Source organism: Hemicordylus capensis, chromosome 2 (genome assembly GCF_027244095.1).
Source record: "Hemicordylus capensis ecotype Gifberg chromosome 2, rHemCap1.1.pri, whole genome shotgun sequence".
Classification (NCBI taxonomy): Eukaryota; Metazoa; Chordata; class Lepidosauria; order Squamata; family Cordylidae; genus Hemicordylus; species Hemicordylus capensis.
The window spans coordinates 250677829-250693529 of NC_069658.1; the positions used below are offsets into that span (position 1 = coordinate 250677829).

Consider the following 15701-nt stretch of genomic DNA (forward strand, 5'->3'; position numbering starts at 1 on the left):
TATCTTTTTTTGAGAGATGATTCTGTTAGATAATTCATCTGATTATATTGCAGCAAAAACAAAGAATATTGTAGCGCCTTAAAGAGATCCAGTGTGGTGGAGGTGTGGACTAGGACCGAGTGCTGGACTAGGACCAAGGAGACCCGAGTTCAAATCCCCATTCAGCCATGAGACTTGCTGTGTGACTCTGGGCCAGTCACTTCTCTCTCAGCCTAACCTACTTCACAGGGTTGCTGTGAGGAGAAACTTAAGTATGTAGTACACTGCTCTGGGCTCCTTGGAGGAAGAGCGGGATATAAAATGTTGATGATGATGATGATGATCATCATCATCTCTTGGCTTTCATGAAATGGGCTGCAGCTTATGCTACAATAAAAGTGTTAGTCTTTAAGGTGCCATACTACTTGGTTTTCCTGTAGCGTTCTCTCCATCTCTTCTTTCCTAAGAATATTTGATTTCTCTGCCTGTCTTGGGAGCAGAGCAGCTCAAGTAATACATGGCAGAGGCCTTTCTGACTGCCCAGAATCTCTGACATATAGGCAGGTGAGCCTGTTGCTGTCCTTAGCCACACAATCTCTAGGTGCATTACAGTGTAGTTGGTGGGTTTCAGAACTGGCCCTAGAGTGGGAAGATGAAGAGCAGTGGAGGATTGTCTTCTAATCTCCAGTTAAGGATCTTCCATGCCTCGGAGCCTTTCCTTTTATACAGCTCTTCACTGTGTCACAAAGAACTCACTGACACCAGTGAGGCTGCAGAACAGATATTTCCAGCAAGTGAGCCAAGCCAGATGGGGGGGGGAGAACCTAATTGGAGTCATTGCTAACCCAGAGGGAAATATTTAAGATGGATCAGAAGTTGCGTATAGTTACACCTGGTTTCCCACAGTAGCCAGCCAGATGCTTCCAGGAAACCATCAAGCAGGACATGGCCCGGCCCTGCTGCTGGGCATTCTGTTGCATCATTCCTTCCACAGCAGGGCTGCTCAACTTGGGCCCTCCTAAAGATGTTGATCTACAACTCCTATCATCCCTGGCTATTGGACACTGTGGCTGGGGATCATGGTAGTTGTCATCAAAAAACAGCTGGAGGACCAAAGTTGACCAGCCCTGTTCCACAGGAACTGGTATTTAGTGACCTACTGTCTGAACATAGAGGTTCCATAATGCCATTGTATCCAGTGGACCTATCCTCCCATGAATTTGTCTAATCCATTGTAAAGCCACTTAAGTAACTGCTAGCTATCACATCTTGCAGCAGACAACAGCATGCACTAATTTATATGTTTTAGTGAAGAAATTCTACTTTTGTCCTGAGTTGTTTGACCATCTCTTTTACTGGGTAATTCTTTTGGAGCTCTGAATATTTTGGTGTCATCCTCACACTTGGGGATGGTCTTTCCATCAGCTAAAGGGAGGTCACCAAAACCAGCAAATTACTGGAATGCCAGCATGGTGGCAAGATGCTCCCGCTACCCCACCAACCTTTCTCTACCACACCCCATTATCCAAGCAGTTCCTTGCTGAGTGGTAGCACAGCCACTGCATGGCAAAGAGCTGCTCCTGTCCTTCTGATCCTCACTGCATGCTCCCTTGCTTGCCACTGGACTGATAATGAGAAGGGTGAGGAAGAGGAAAGGGATTAGAATGGAGATGCTCCGCAGTGCCCTTTCCTCATTGCCTCTTCTGTTTCTTCACCCTTCTCACTAGCAGTCCAGCAGGAGGCAGCAGAGGTGTGTGCGCATGTGCAGGTATGGACACAAAATCAAGCAGTGGTGGCAATAGCTTGAAAAAGAAGGGTGCAGCATTGTGGCATGCTGCCCCAAGCATAAGAAGGTCCTGGGCTACTGCTGAACAAAGCTGGCCACCTCATTGCTTGCTTCCTATTCTTTATGAATAGCACCAGTCCCAATACAGATGTACGAGAGACCCCACTCCTTGCCTCAGCAGAACTATGCATCCCCCCCCTTTCTGTTCTTCAGGTAGTTATGGATCCATTAGAGGACCCATCCTCTTATTCCCTGTGACTGCTATGTTTATTCAGGAGCCGTTGGTGGTGATTTAGGTGAAAATAATGGGAAACTGTCAGTGGAAAAAATATATTTTTATTGTATAGGCAAAAAAAGAAAACCTGTACAAGAGTGAAAGGGAGATTTGGGGAGTGGGGGAACCTCCAGGGAAATTGTGATCATATTTCCCCTCCCCACCCCTTATCATATTTTAAATCTAGTCCCCTTAACTAAAGCTCACTTCTCAAGCCTGCCTGCCAAGGCTCTCTGGTTGTGTGGGGATCGCCATGCTGTGTCTGGCCTTAGAGCTGGTCTCTCAACTGCAGACTAAGACTACTTGTGGGGATGGAAAAGGCCCTCTGTGCCTTTTTAATTGCAAAAAAGTCTTAACAAATGAAACTTTGTTCTGCATCACTGCCATCTTGATGTTGGGGGATGCCTATTGAGTTGCTGCTATAGGCACATAGCTGTTAAAGGTATAGAAGCCACTAGCACAGCCATTGCTGGGAATAGGTGTCTGTAATATGCTACCCTCCATATTAAATTGATTGTGCCAGATTCAGAACACTAAGGAGCGAACTTTGGCTTCATGTTACTGAGACAGTTATTCAGGCCCAGAAGAGGCCATCTTTGGATAGTAAGGGGGTGTTTAAATGAGGAGCAGCTGAGAGCAGGGGCGTAGCTATAATTGAGCAAAAGGGTTCAAAGAACATGGGCCCCCAGCTTCTGAGGGCCCTCCAGCCTGACCTCTCCCTATTTTCTTCATGATCTCCTTCACTCTGGTGGGGGGGGCAGAGAGAGGGATGAACACGGGCCCCCTCTCCCCTAGCTACGCCCCTGGCTGAGAGGTACAGATTATGATGAGGGTGGCTAAAGCCAGTTTGCTAGTACTTTTTTAAAAAATGGTCTATGGTGTTTTACTCTTTCAAAATTAACACACAGTTTTGCTACTTGTGCGTGTGTGTGTGTGTCTCTCTCTCTCTCTCTCTCACTCAAGCACTCTTCCCCCCTTTAGGACTTTGTTCTGTTCCTAGATAAAAATGGCTGAACTTTCAAACCCTTCTTTAAACCAATTAAAACGTGCTGGGGCGTGATGCCTTGTGTATAATGGAATCTGATAGCCCTGCTATGTGCATGGATAAAGGAACGTGCTTTTACTTGGATTTAATTTGGAATTGCTACTACCTTCTGGTGCTGTATTTGAGGGCACAAATAAGAACTGAAACACCCACTTTGCCCATAAATATTAACGGAGAAGAGTGGAACCCCCTTTATATCACATTAGCTTGCCTTATTATGCACACGATATTAGTATAAAAGTTAGTTATCCTGAAATAATGATTATGTGTCCTGAAAAGTCTGGTAGATCTACTTTCATGCTTGAAGCCCTTGAAATTACATTCCCATATCACTCCTTCCCCTCCCTTCAATAATTCTAAAGCTGTGGTGCTATGCACACTTATGGGGGTGGGTGGGTGTTAGACCTATTCAAACCAGCAAGTCTAATTAAACATGTTTTGGGCTGTATGGGTACCATTCTCTTTCCCCACAGAACTTGAGCGGGGACACTAAGGACTTCAATAGAACTCTCAGCAACTTTCCCAAATTACAATCCCCAGAATTATTGTGGCAGGAAGCCATGAGACATTAGAACTTGGTGTAGATGCACCCCTAAGTAATTGCCTCAACTCTCCACAACTTAAGGATTCCCTCACAGTTTCCCCAGATATTTAGGAATATCCATTCCAACTGGTACATCTTTCCAAATCTCTTCCCCGCTCCCATTCTTTTTTTTCTCCAACAGCATGTTTCTACATGCCTCTTAAGTGCATTTGAAGGAGAGACTAGCAATAGCACTTACATTTATATACCATTCTATAGCCGGAGCTCTCTAAGCGGTTTACAATGATTTTTAGCATATTGCCCCCCGACATTCTGGGTACTCATTTTACCGACCTTGGAAGGATGGAAGGCTGAGTCAACCTTGAGCCCCTGGTCAGGATTGAACTTGTAACCTTCTGGTTACAGGGCGGCAGTTTTACCACTGCGCCACCAGGGGCTCTAGCTCAGTGATAGGACAGAGGCATGCAGAAGGTGCCATATTAAATCCCTGGCATCTCCAGGCAGAGCAGGGAAAGGCCTATCTGAAACCCTGGAGAGCTGCCAGATAGTCTAGACCAGGGATTCTCAACGTTGGGTCCCCAGATGTTATTGGACTTCAGCTCCCATAATCCCCATCCAAAGGCCACTGGGGCTGGGGATTATGGAAGTTGAAGTCCAATAATATCTGGGGACCCAACGTTGAGAATCCCTGGCATAGACAATTCTGAGCTACATGGACTTTAACTAAACTAGGCAGTTTCATGGCAAGGGTGGGGTGGGGTAACGATCATAGTTCAGTGGAAGAGCATCTGCTTTGCATTCAGACGTTACCAGGTCCTATCCCTGTTAGCTGCAGGTAAATCTCTATCTAAAACCCTGGAGAGTTGCTGCCAGTCAGAATGGACAAAGATGTAGTCACACAACTAAGTTAGATGGACCAATTTGGTATAAGGCAACTTCCTAAGTTCATCCAAATGAAGCTAACCTATTGGATGTTCAATGTAGGTCATAGGTTTTCTTCACTGGATATACAATAGGACCCTTAAATAAGGTTGTCAGTTTAGGATTTCAAACACACGGCTGGATATACAGCCAAGAACAGGTCAGGGGATGCAAGTTTTGCAGACTTCTGGCACAAAGGCTAACAAAAGCTTTCCATTTGCTCCCATGACTAGTGCTGACAGACATGGTGGGGCAAACCTGTGCTTTGTGTTCTATTATGGCATGAGGAAACTGCACAGTCACATTACTATGATCGTATTGTGTTTGGGGTTCCTTGGGGCAATTACAAAAGGCTGTGAGAAACCTATAACTGATGCTACATCTTTTCAAGCTATATAATAGGCTACAAATCTTTACCTCCCCTGCAAACTTACCCTTAAGGTTTTATTACGGTCCACTCTCACTCCATTTATCTGAATCCTTTTCAGAAAGTCAGGGTCCTCTTTATCAGCTCTCATGTGGCAGGTCCTCTATATTGCACCAAGAACTGTGATCATGTTACTGCAGAATCTGCTTTAATATATCAGCACAAGGTTAACCTGTGTGGCAGGTTAAAATCAACAGGTGACACTTTTTCCATCATGAAGATATCATGTTGGAGGAAGACTTTACCTGATGCTATTAACCTGCCACACAAACCCTCATAATCTCTGTCTTAAATAACCACCTCCACATCAATAAATTGTGGATGAAACTTTGCCAATCAGGTGGGGTATTCTGTCATGTAACCAGTATTAGTGTTTACTAAACCAGAAGAGCCACTAAAATTCAGTAAGCAACAGATTCTGAAATGTTTCAGGTTTAACTCACACAATCCTGCCCATCCTGGTGCCCATTATATATTCAAATCAGAAGTTGTTTATCTTAGAACTGGGTGGCCTTCTTCATCCACAGTAAATATGATGAGGTGCTTGCATGCTAAAGTAACCAGATACAAATATTCCTATACTTTTGATAGCTTAATAAGTGCAGCTTTTCTCACTCTTGCATGATGCTGCACATGTGGAAGTTCACTTTCTACACAACTGTTAAAGATACGGGATCTCTGTACTCCTTTCTCTCTGCTGACCCTAAAATGTGCAACAAGCAGTTCACCACATGGCATGATTTAAAGCAACCTCCAAATGTGTGCAGTGGCTTCAGTGAGGCCTTTCTTCTTCTTCTTGGCATGGGTCCTGAGCCTTTAATAGCTGCCTGACAAGAAGATTGTCAGTAGGTGCAAATGTTCCTGGCATACAGATGGGGGGGGGGGAGTTTCCCTTGCTGAACTTGTGCCTGTTACACAACTGTTAAAGGTACAGGAATGCTGCAGGCAAACAAGCAGCCCTGGGTCTCATGAAGAAAACAGCTTATGGAGAAGGGGGCACACCTCAAATTCAACTGGCTCATTAATTTGAAAGCCAGTTTATCTGTCTCAGCAGAGCCTTTGCTATTCTTAAGGCCAAGCTAGACATGATGGAGCAGTTCCATGATAAATCTCCTGAGGTTTATTTTTTAACAAGTTAATAATTGTGAGATGTGTGCACAAATTTCAGTGCTGCGGTGCTAGGGGAGAAGGTTAACCTACCCGTGGACCACTTCCCAACTAAAATGCTTTCTTAAATTTGTCCCAAAGGGCAATACAAACACTGGTATTTTCTCCTCTGCAGGATAAATAACAATGGGTAAAGGGAGAATTATTTTAATCACAACAGTGCACAGGAAAGGGCTAAAAAACCTTCCACTAGTGCTGAGCTCCACCCTGCCATGCTATTAAAAACAAACCAACCTGTGGGAGATCCTGCCCATGGATCTCCCACTTCATGTCAAGTTTGGCTCTGAGGCTATTCCTTATTTGGTCAGGTTAAGTTATCCTCTCTATAATGGCACCATTGTTCAAGGATTACAAACAATTATTGAGGAACAGGCTATTAAAATCAATATGGCCTGGGTATTTAAAAAGAAAAAAGCACAATAATCCAAAACTGGGTCATATTTGGCCTATTTCCAACCCAAGAAACAAAATGACTGCCATCAGTTATTGAGGCTCCGTTCCCTCATTACTATGAAGACAGCTTGAAATATAACTGTGTGGAGGCACTGCCATGAGACTAGTTGTGTGAAGCAACTTCTAACAAGGTTTGGATGGTTTTCACCATACAGACAAACCTCTTTTTTCTTTTTGTGGGCATGGTGAAAACTGTTAGAACTACCTGACGGGCCACTTCACATAACTGATTTTTTTTTTTTAAATGCATGACTGCATTTCAAGCTTCTCCCACACCAAAAACTGGCTGTGTGAATTGAATTGAACAGCTCCTCATGCATCAGACCATCACAAAATGTGTTTTGAGCTTTGTGTGGTGGTATTTCCTATATATACCCAGCAACAATATGGGAGGAGGGTCACTCTTCCTCCCCACTCAGTTCTTTCTTCCTTTCCCAAATGAATCCCAGGGCAAAGCTTGTCTTCAATTTTATAGAAGAAAAATAATAATGATAATAAAAGCAAAGGAAATCTAGAGCAAAAAACAGAACAAGTCAAATGGCCAGTCAGGCAATAAACCCCACCACCCTCTGTCAAGGTGAATGGGGCAGTTTGGGGGGGTCTCACAGCACAGTACTCCCCACCCCCAGGGAACACAGAGGTAGCAGGTTCAAAAGGTCTCTGTCCCAAGTCTCTATTGGTTTCTCGCGCCATGAGGTAATAAAGCTATTGGACTGACTAGCATGAAGCCCTCCTGTGAGCGAAGGAGCAAGTTGAATGTCTGCATGGGTTTGTGTTGTTCCTAGTAGGTCTTACACCATCCAAAATCTTGTGCATGTCACATCTGAACATCCACACTGGTTGAATCCCTCCGACTTTGGTGCCTTTCACAGTAGGGCCTTTTCTCCACTCCTTCAAGCACTCATTGATTTTCTCCCATGATCAATTGCCTTTATCTATATTCCTCCTTTTAGTCTTACTTTGGTATCTTCTGTTTTCACACCAACAGCTCTCTTCTGATCAAATGTCGTTTTCTTCTTATGGCTAGGTGCCATCCAGCTTCTGTTGTTCATCAATCATTTCTATCAGGTCTCTCTTACACTCTGTATATGCCTTTCCACTACTGCTCTAATCCCTTTTCTGGCCCATAATCTTTTTTGTTTATTCTTAATCCTCTAATTTAGCATTCTTGCCCTCAGGTTTCCTTTGTCTTCCTTGGTTAGTGTTTTCCTTTCATCAGGTTTAGTAGGGTTATTTCCCCATCATTTCGGCTTTCCTACCAGATGTTATTCCTCATTTCTTCCTACTTTCAGTATCTATTCTTATAGAGTCTTCCATTTTGTATCTATTATTATCTGTTCTTATGCATTTGGATCCATTTTGTGTATCTCTCTCCCCCCCACCCCCCACTAGATTTTCTTTATCTCCCTCCTTAGTTCTTCCTTTCAGGTCATCCGCTCTCCACACAAACTATTTACACACTCATACTATTTTTCTGTCCCAGGGAGAGGAAATACCCTACCTAATTCTGGTTTAAAATGCCCTCTGAACTAAGTCCTACACTGGGATCAAGCCATATTACCTTTTCTAGAACCAATTACATCCCCTTTGTGCTAGCAAGGAGAGGGGAAAGAAGGAAAGCACTGAAGATGGAATGGTCACTACTCATGCTTCTGGTTTGTTCAAACCCTCTTTTCCCATGATGCCCTCAATCAGGCAGAAGGAAAAATGGAAGCACAAACGGGGGTATGCACTGAGAGCTTTTCTGCACAATCAGGTTTTTTTTGAGGGGGAGCACATAAAAAATGACACTTGTTAGTAATTTTATATGCAGTCTACAGGCTTTCCCTTGTGACTGCCTTTCTGTTGCAAGGATATTTGCATTATTAGAGTGTTCAAACACAATGTCCAGCTTCAGACATAATGAAAAACCATGGTTTCCTGCTAAAAAAACAAGGCCACTCCCTGCATGTGAGAAAAGGAGAGTGAAAACTTTCACATGAAGAACAAACTGCAATTCCACATTACAGACAAATTTGGGGAACTGTGGTTTTTAACTAAAGTTGGAACAAACCAGGAGATCAAACCACAGTTTAATCCTGGTTTAACATCCTGGTGTACTCTAGTTAATTAACAAACAAGAATTCCCTGAGTTCATATGTATTGTGAAACTGCGTCTTGTTCTTAAAGTGAAAGCTTTCATTTCCTGTTATGTCTCTACTCAGCCAATATACTGTTACTGGGGAAAACGGACTCTCGTCACTTTAAAAAAGCAGTTATGGTATGGCATAAAAGATTTGAGGCAAACTAGGCTCCCCTCAACTTATTCTGAAACATCCAGTCCTGTACAGGAGGAGATCAGAAGTTTGTGCTTTTTCATACTTCCCCGCCTCCAGCACCTCGCTCTGCCATTCTGAAAACCCACCACCGCTGACTTCTGACAAGGTACCACCTTCAGTTCTGTCTCTTCATCTAATGGAGAGGAACCAGTCAGCACTATCCTAGCCCTCCTCTTGCCCCAAAGGCTATGCTCCAAACCAACATTCTCTTTCAGATTTGAGATAGTGGCCACCCTAGATCTTGCATCTTCACACATTAACTGCCCTCCCAATAGAAATTATTCCTATTAAGAGACATGTTTGATTGTTCACCCCGTGTGGGTATATTACCTTGATTCCATATAATCCTGTGTCAAGGCTGGGGCAAAGCACCAGCTTATGTGGTTATTTCCTTAGAAAGATTTCACAAGGGATGCAGCCTTTGATTACCACCAGGGGAGGAGATGCCATCTTGGGTTCGGACAGGGTCCACGTCTCTGATTGTTTCTCCTTTTTATACACACCATATTTAATCTTGAAAGGAAGACACCAGTTTGCTATCTTGGAATCATCCCGTCATGGAGAGATGCCAACACAAGCCATATCTGGCAAATGTCTTTGATCATCCTACTGCTGAGAGATCTAGCTATGCTTCCATCTTGAACTGCATCCCATGATACATATTATGATGCTATCTTGGATCCTCTCAGGCAGGGGTTCTTTATGAGACTGATCCAGTAGAAGTCGATATCCATTGTAGGTACCACATTGGCTCATCCCCCCACAAAACCCCTCCAAGTAGATACGCCATTTGGGATATCCCAGCCCACCCACCCCTACCCCCCACCTGTGTCACCATATTGGGTCCCCTTCACCATTTCTAGAGTTGCATCTTGGTTACTAACAGGTGCCGTTCAGGCTCATGGAAAGATTACCATCTTGAATCACAACGGGTGCATCTTGAATTAGCTTCCCCCTGAAGCACGGCCAATGTGAATTCCAAGCGGTGCCATATTGGATTCCCTCCCCATCCCATCCCCGGCACTGTGATGCAGTAATTTCCTGGCAGAGAAAAGAGTTATTTCTCTGCCCTGCCTGGTTCAACACTGACATTTTTTCCTCTTCCCTCAAGTCAGGAGGTAAGTGAAGTGGGGGAGGGGGCACAGCACAGCAGGATCAGTTGGAGGTGTCAGAGTGGACGCTACCAGGACCTTCTGTTGGGGAGGTCACAGAGGATGGGGTGGCTGCTTCCTGCCAGCCTCCGTTGGCCTGGTGAAGAGAAGGACAAACACTGGTAATACACTCACCCTCCCAATGGAAGCATTAGTTTGCAGTCCCCTACCCCTGCAGTTTCCCATTTGCCAAACCACATTTCTTTTCCCAGGAGCCTTCACTTCACTTCAGATCCACATGCCTTTCACAGAAATGAGTGATCCTAGCTTCAAGCCCTTCCCAGCCTCCTTAGAATTCCACTACTCTCATCCTTTTGGATCAATATGTCTTCTCTTATCAGGCCTTGACAAATATTCTTTGGATCTTTTGTTCTAAGAGGATGCAATACCAAACACTCTGACCACCAGGTGATATCACTAGGTGATATTGTTTGAGGCTTTTGAAACTATAATCCCCACCTTTGCCAGTATGTTGACTCATTTTCTTTTATTGGCTCTAACTGGAAGCCTACGCAAACAACAGGTCATGAGGTGAAGCAGTTCCTGGACTGTTATCACTTCAGACTGTAGGTGCGGGGAAAACATACAATTGAGGTCCTGCTAGTATTTTTTTTTTTAAATTAAAAAAATCCCTCCCCGCACACAGAAAACTACAAAAAAACCTCAAGGAGGAAAAGATTCTGGCTGCAGCCATGCATATGTCCCAGTTATATGGGAGGACAGAATGAGCACAGAATGTGGTAGTGAAGACAATTCAGCTTCCCAGCAATCCTCTTTCCTTTCCCTTTTTATTTTTTAAAAAGGGGGGGCAAGTTTCTAGACATTTATGATTGTGAAAATATTCTTGAAAGTGTGTGTGGGGATGCCAATGGAAAGTTCAGATGCTAGAGCAGTGGCTGAATAGAGTTTGCAGCAGCGCTTTAAGACTTAACAAATTATGCAAATAAGAATATTATGCAAATCTGCAGAGGCTGCAGAATTCAGTTTTTCTTGGCATAGAATCAGGAGTGCCTGGGTGCAGAATTTTAAGTAACTTCCTAGCATGGAGTAGGCAAATACACTGTTAGTCTAGCCTTTTCTTTGATATATGGATCCACTGGTTCTGTGGGGTGCGGCAGCCCAGGGTGGCTCCTGGTGGGGATCTCTGTCTACTGCCCCCTTGAGGGCTGAGGGCTCAGGTACCCTTTGCTGAGATGGTCAAGGGTTGTTCAAGCGGATTCAGGACATGGTCTCAGATCTAGATGGGGAAGAGGGTTAAAGCACCACTCCTCCAGCACCCAGAGACTAAGCTCTGCATTTTGGCATATGACTTCAGCAGTTCCTTCCTGGCCCTGGTTTGTATTAGACTTAAACCAGCCAGCCTAGGGCACGCATGCTCCTAGTCTCACAAAGAAATCTTGTAAGACAGCTAGCCCTTTGGAGTCTTGATGTTGCTTCGTTGTCCAGGCAACAGAGCCGTGCTGGCCCGCTTCTTCCCTTTCCAGCCGACCAGCCTCTTCAGCTTGGGTTGCCTCAGCAACCCTGATGACTGTGGCTCATCCTTTTTGTGGGGGTCAGTGATATAGACTGCGGAGTCGGTGGCCTCCATAACCCAACGTATTAATTGTTTTATAGGTAGGATTTTTAAACCACATTGGTTTGCTGTTTGTGTAGACCGGGTTTAATACTGTACCTCACAAGGTCCTGAGATCCCCAAAGGCTACTGGAGACAGACACATGTCAAACCTTCAAGCCTCTGTTCTTCTTGCCCAGTAACTCGCTACAGTCCTAGCCTGTGTCCTGGCACACATCTCTATTCTGCCTTACTAGGCCATGATTTCTGTCCTCAGGAATCCTAGTATGAAGCACCCCATTCTTGACATAACACAACACCACAATAACATCTGGTGACCCAAGTCTGAGAATCCCTGCCTTAGGGTATCTTGCCTCTAGTTATTCACACTTCAGAGTGTTTCATAGACTGGAACCAGATCAGGCCTATGTTGCACTGAAGGGCAAACCTGTCTCAAATTGCACCATTTCAAAATGCTGGTGACTCCTCACATAACTGAATGCTCCTTTGCAGAAACAAATTCCCTGCATACAGAAAACGAGCACGTCAGGGAAGATGACTATGCTAGAACCGTTTCTCCCTGACATCTAGTTTTCTGTAGTACATGAGCCTGCTGGGGTGGTCAGTACCTTCAAAATGCTCACTGTGATTTTTGACAAAGTCAAAAAGATAGAACACAGGTGATAGTATTGCAATACTTTCAGTGTAGCTTGATCCAGACATTATATTGTAATAGTGTGTACAGATGTCTGTACACTCATACACATGTTTGTGTGAATGACTGTACCTGTAGTTGTTTTAAAAGTGAACCCAGATACAGGCCCTTCAAATGCATGGAACAGATAGGGAATGTACTTCTGTACCTACATTCAGCATAACATCTGAATGACTGTACCTGTGTATACTGAACACTTGTATGGGTGTTGAACGTAACGTGCAAATCGGGCTTGTGTTATCTTGCTTTTATTGTCCTGATCATTGGGCCTGCAGTGACCAAAATTGTTAAAAACACAAAAACTGCTATGAATATTTATCAATTTTGTCAGAAATGAACATTGGCAGGAATGTCCTGCCAACAATTTGTACAAGAGAGTATGTTCTTTGTAACCCTAACCCTTTGCTCTGTGCAAAAAGGACTGCAATTTTACCCTAACCGTTTGGAGGAGTGATAAAGGAGAGCTGGTAATACACAGAAAGCTGTAACTTGAGTGCAACAATGCTATTGCCTATTTTCCATCTCTTGGGAGTAGACATTGCCAAAAAGCACAATAGCATCTGTCCCCTGATATGGTACCGATGGCCAAAATTTGTGGGCCTGGTTCATGGACTAAATTTCAGACACACACCGACCAACCACACCGAGTGAGAACTAGCCATCAATCTTCTGATATAAACTCACCCTCATTTCCCGTGGGCTGTACATCTGGCTAGCAGCCATACTGTCTCCATAGCCACCCGGCCCCATGGAGTGACGCATTGATTCCACCTATTAGATGAGGGAAAAGATACAAAAATGGCAGCAGGATAACACTGGAGACTGAGCCAAGAGGCATCTGTTGGGAGGAGGCTCCCACAAGGATTGAGTGGGGGTGGGGGATGAGGAGGACACCACTACAATGAACCACTGGATCTTGCATGCCACATCCCCTGTTCTTCAAATCTATAATACACACACACAGCGCTATATTTATCCTCACAACAGCCCTGTGAGGTAGGTTAGCCTGGGAAAGAAGTGACTAGCCCAGAGTCACACAGTAAGGTTCATGGCTGAATGGGAATTTGAATTTGGGTTTTCCCAGTCCTAGTCCAACACTCTAACCACTACAATGTGCTGAGCCGGGTTTCATGATCAGTGGGATGCGGTTTGCAAGTGTCAGCGGGGTAAGCCCGCTCTCCCTGCACACGAGCACAGCGGGAGCCCTGGGTGGCCGGATTGGCCGCCCACACAATTGCCAGCTCCATGATGGAGCCAGCAGGGGCTGGGGGCTGATTGGCCCCCGGAAGCTCCAGCATACCCTGCGCGTGACCCCCGGAGCCCGGAGGCAGCTTTTTGCCTCCCCTCCGGGGGTCTCCTTGTGAGTAGCCGTGGTGCAGAGCCGCGCCATGGCTACTCACGATTTTAAAAAACAGGTTTTCAGAGTGCTCGCTCCGCAAACCCGGTTTTAGGGGCAGGCTACTTGAGCAGGTTACCCACTCAAGAACCACCGGGCTCGCAGCCGAGCCCGGTGGTTCTCACGATTGCAGAAGATCGGGCTAGCAGAGGCTAGCCCAATCTTCTGAAATCGTGTGAATAGCCTCACTTGCTTTTATGTGCCAAAATCTGGGATGGAAGCCAAAGCTCCCAGGAGAGCACATGTTTTCCATGAAAAAAGATCCCCGGTTCAATCCCTGGCATCTCCAGGTAGAGCTGGAGAAGACCCAGATCTGAGATCCTGGAAAGCTGATGCCGGTCAGTGTGAACAATACTGAACTAGACAGACTGGTCTGACTGTAGAAAGGAGCTTCAGGTGTTTTCCCTCCTGTTACAAAAATCTGTATTAAAGAGCATTGCTTCAGCTCAGTCCAAAAGACATTCCTGCAGGGAAGGGAACTGACCTGGGATGTCGGATAGGAGTCTCCATTCAGACCCTGAAGGCCCATAAACATATCCCCAGAACTGGAGAGATTAAAGGAGCCACCGGAGCCTGCCAGAAAATAGAGGAAAGGGTGGGGGGGAAGACAACAATAGGGTGAATGGGATGGAAAACAGGGCTGCCTCGAGCAAAGAAAATGTTAATAGCATCGCCAAGTTGACTAGCTGGGGGAGCAAGCCAAAAGAATCCATCTATGGGAGGAACCCCTGGCTACTCCACACCCAACAAGGGGACGCAAGTCCTAGCGTGTGGCGGAGCAGCACCTAGTTTTTCTGCACCCAGTAGGGGGGCACTGGCTTCTGGGAATGGGATGGGAGTGCTGGTAGTGGAGGGATCTCCTTGGGAACTCCAGTGCCTGTCGGAGGGGGAGCTCCATGTTTCTCCAATCCCAGCAAGGACTCCTGCACCAACATGGGGTGTAGTGGAGTTTTGGGGGGGAGGGGAGTTACCCGCGGAGGAGGGGGTGTTGGGGGAGTCGCCCCCACTCTGTGCGGCGCTGACAGCCGTTTTCACGGCGTAAATATTGGCTTCCTCTTGGAACTTGCCGATGTTCTTCTTATAGCGGATGCGCTTGTTCCCGAACCAGTTTGAGACCTGGAAGGAGGGAGGCAGGGGAGGGGGAGGATTGGGGGAGGGAAGAGCAAAATGGAAGGACAGGATGTAGGGGGTGGGAATGAGGGAAAAGAAGGAGGGGGAGGGAAGGGAGGGGAGGAGGGGATTATGTATTGACAGGTCAGCCAAACAATGATCCTTCCACCCCACCCGTCAACCCTCTGTCCCGACTTGCTTCTGCCATCCCGGATAATACCCAAGGGACCTGTCTAGCACAGCCTCAGGCCTGCCGCCGCCCCCCACCCCGCCACACATCCCGGTACCTGTGAGACTGTGATGCCACATTTCTTGGCAAGCTCCTCCTTGGCCTCCTCGCTGGGATATGGGTTGCTCAAGTGCGAGTAGAAGTACTCATTCAGCACCTCTGTGGCCTGTTTGCTGAAATTGCGCCGCTTCCGCCTGCAGTAGTAGAGAAGAGAGTGGCAGAGGAGGGGGAAATGGTCTTACGCTGAGAGGACTGGGGCGTGGGGGGAAATGTACAGGAAGCTGCACATCTTCAGCCCTCCTGCAGATGTTGGACTACCATCATCCCGGACTACTGACCCCTGTAGTTGGGGGTGATGGGAATTGTAGTCCAGCATCAGCTGGGGACCCAAACTGAGAACCCTTGTGCTAAACAAAAAAAATTGGAGAACAGGCCCTACAAAAATACCACACAAACTAGCATGTCAGAGAGAAGGCTAGGCCAGAACCTGGGGCTAGGTATATGACACAACATTAGGAGAGTGTACCCTCCCCAGCTCCTCGTCCCTCTCCTGGCAAGTCCAGAATAAACTATAAAACTAAACTAAGCACATTCACTTAGTAAGAATAATTTATTTAGGCGGCAGAATTCAGCT

At 45.8% G+C, this 15701-nt stretch overlaps 1 protein-coding gene across 6 annotated transcripts in view; it reads right to left on the reverse strand.

Annotated features, from left to right (window-relative positions):
- Positions 1 to 2081: 2081 nt before the first annotated feature.
- Positions 2082 to 15701, reverse strand: part of PBX2 (PBX homeobox 2) — a 54836-nt gene continuing 41216 nt past the window's right edge. For 5 of the 6 annotated variants that reach the window (XM_053291634.1, XM_053291635.1, XM_053291639.1 and 2 more), the window contains 5 exons: positions 15126 to 15261; positions 14700 to 14844; positions 14213 to 14301; positions 13017 to 13103; positions 2082 to 10162 (listed from right to left, as the gene is read on the reverse strand). In XM_053291634.1, the coding sequence (XP_053147609.1) occupies positions 10070 to 10162; positions 13017 to 13103; positions 14213 to 14301; positions 14700 to 14844; positions 15126 to 15261 (550 nt within the window). In that variant the 3' untranslated portion in view covers positions 2082 to 10069. The remainder of the gene's footprint in view (positions 10163 to 13016; positions 13104 to 14212; positions 14302 to 14699; positions 14845 to 15125; positions 15262 to 15701) is intronic. The other variant, XM_053291636.1, reaches the window with a different exon arrangement.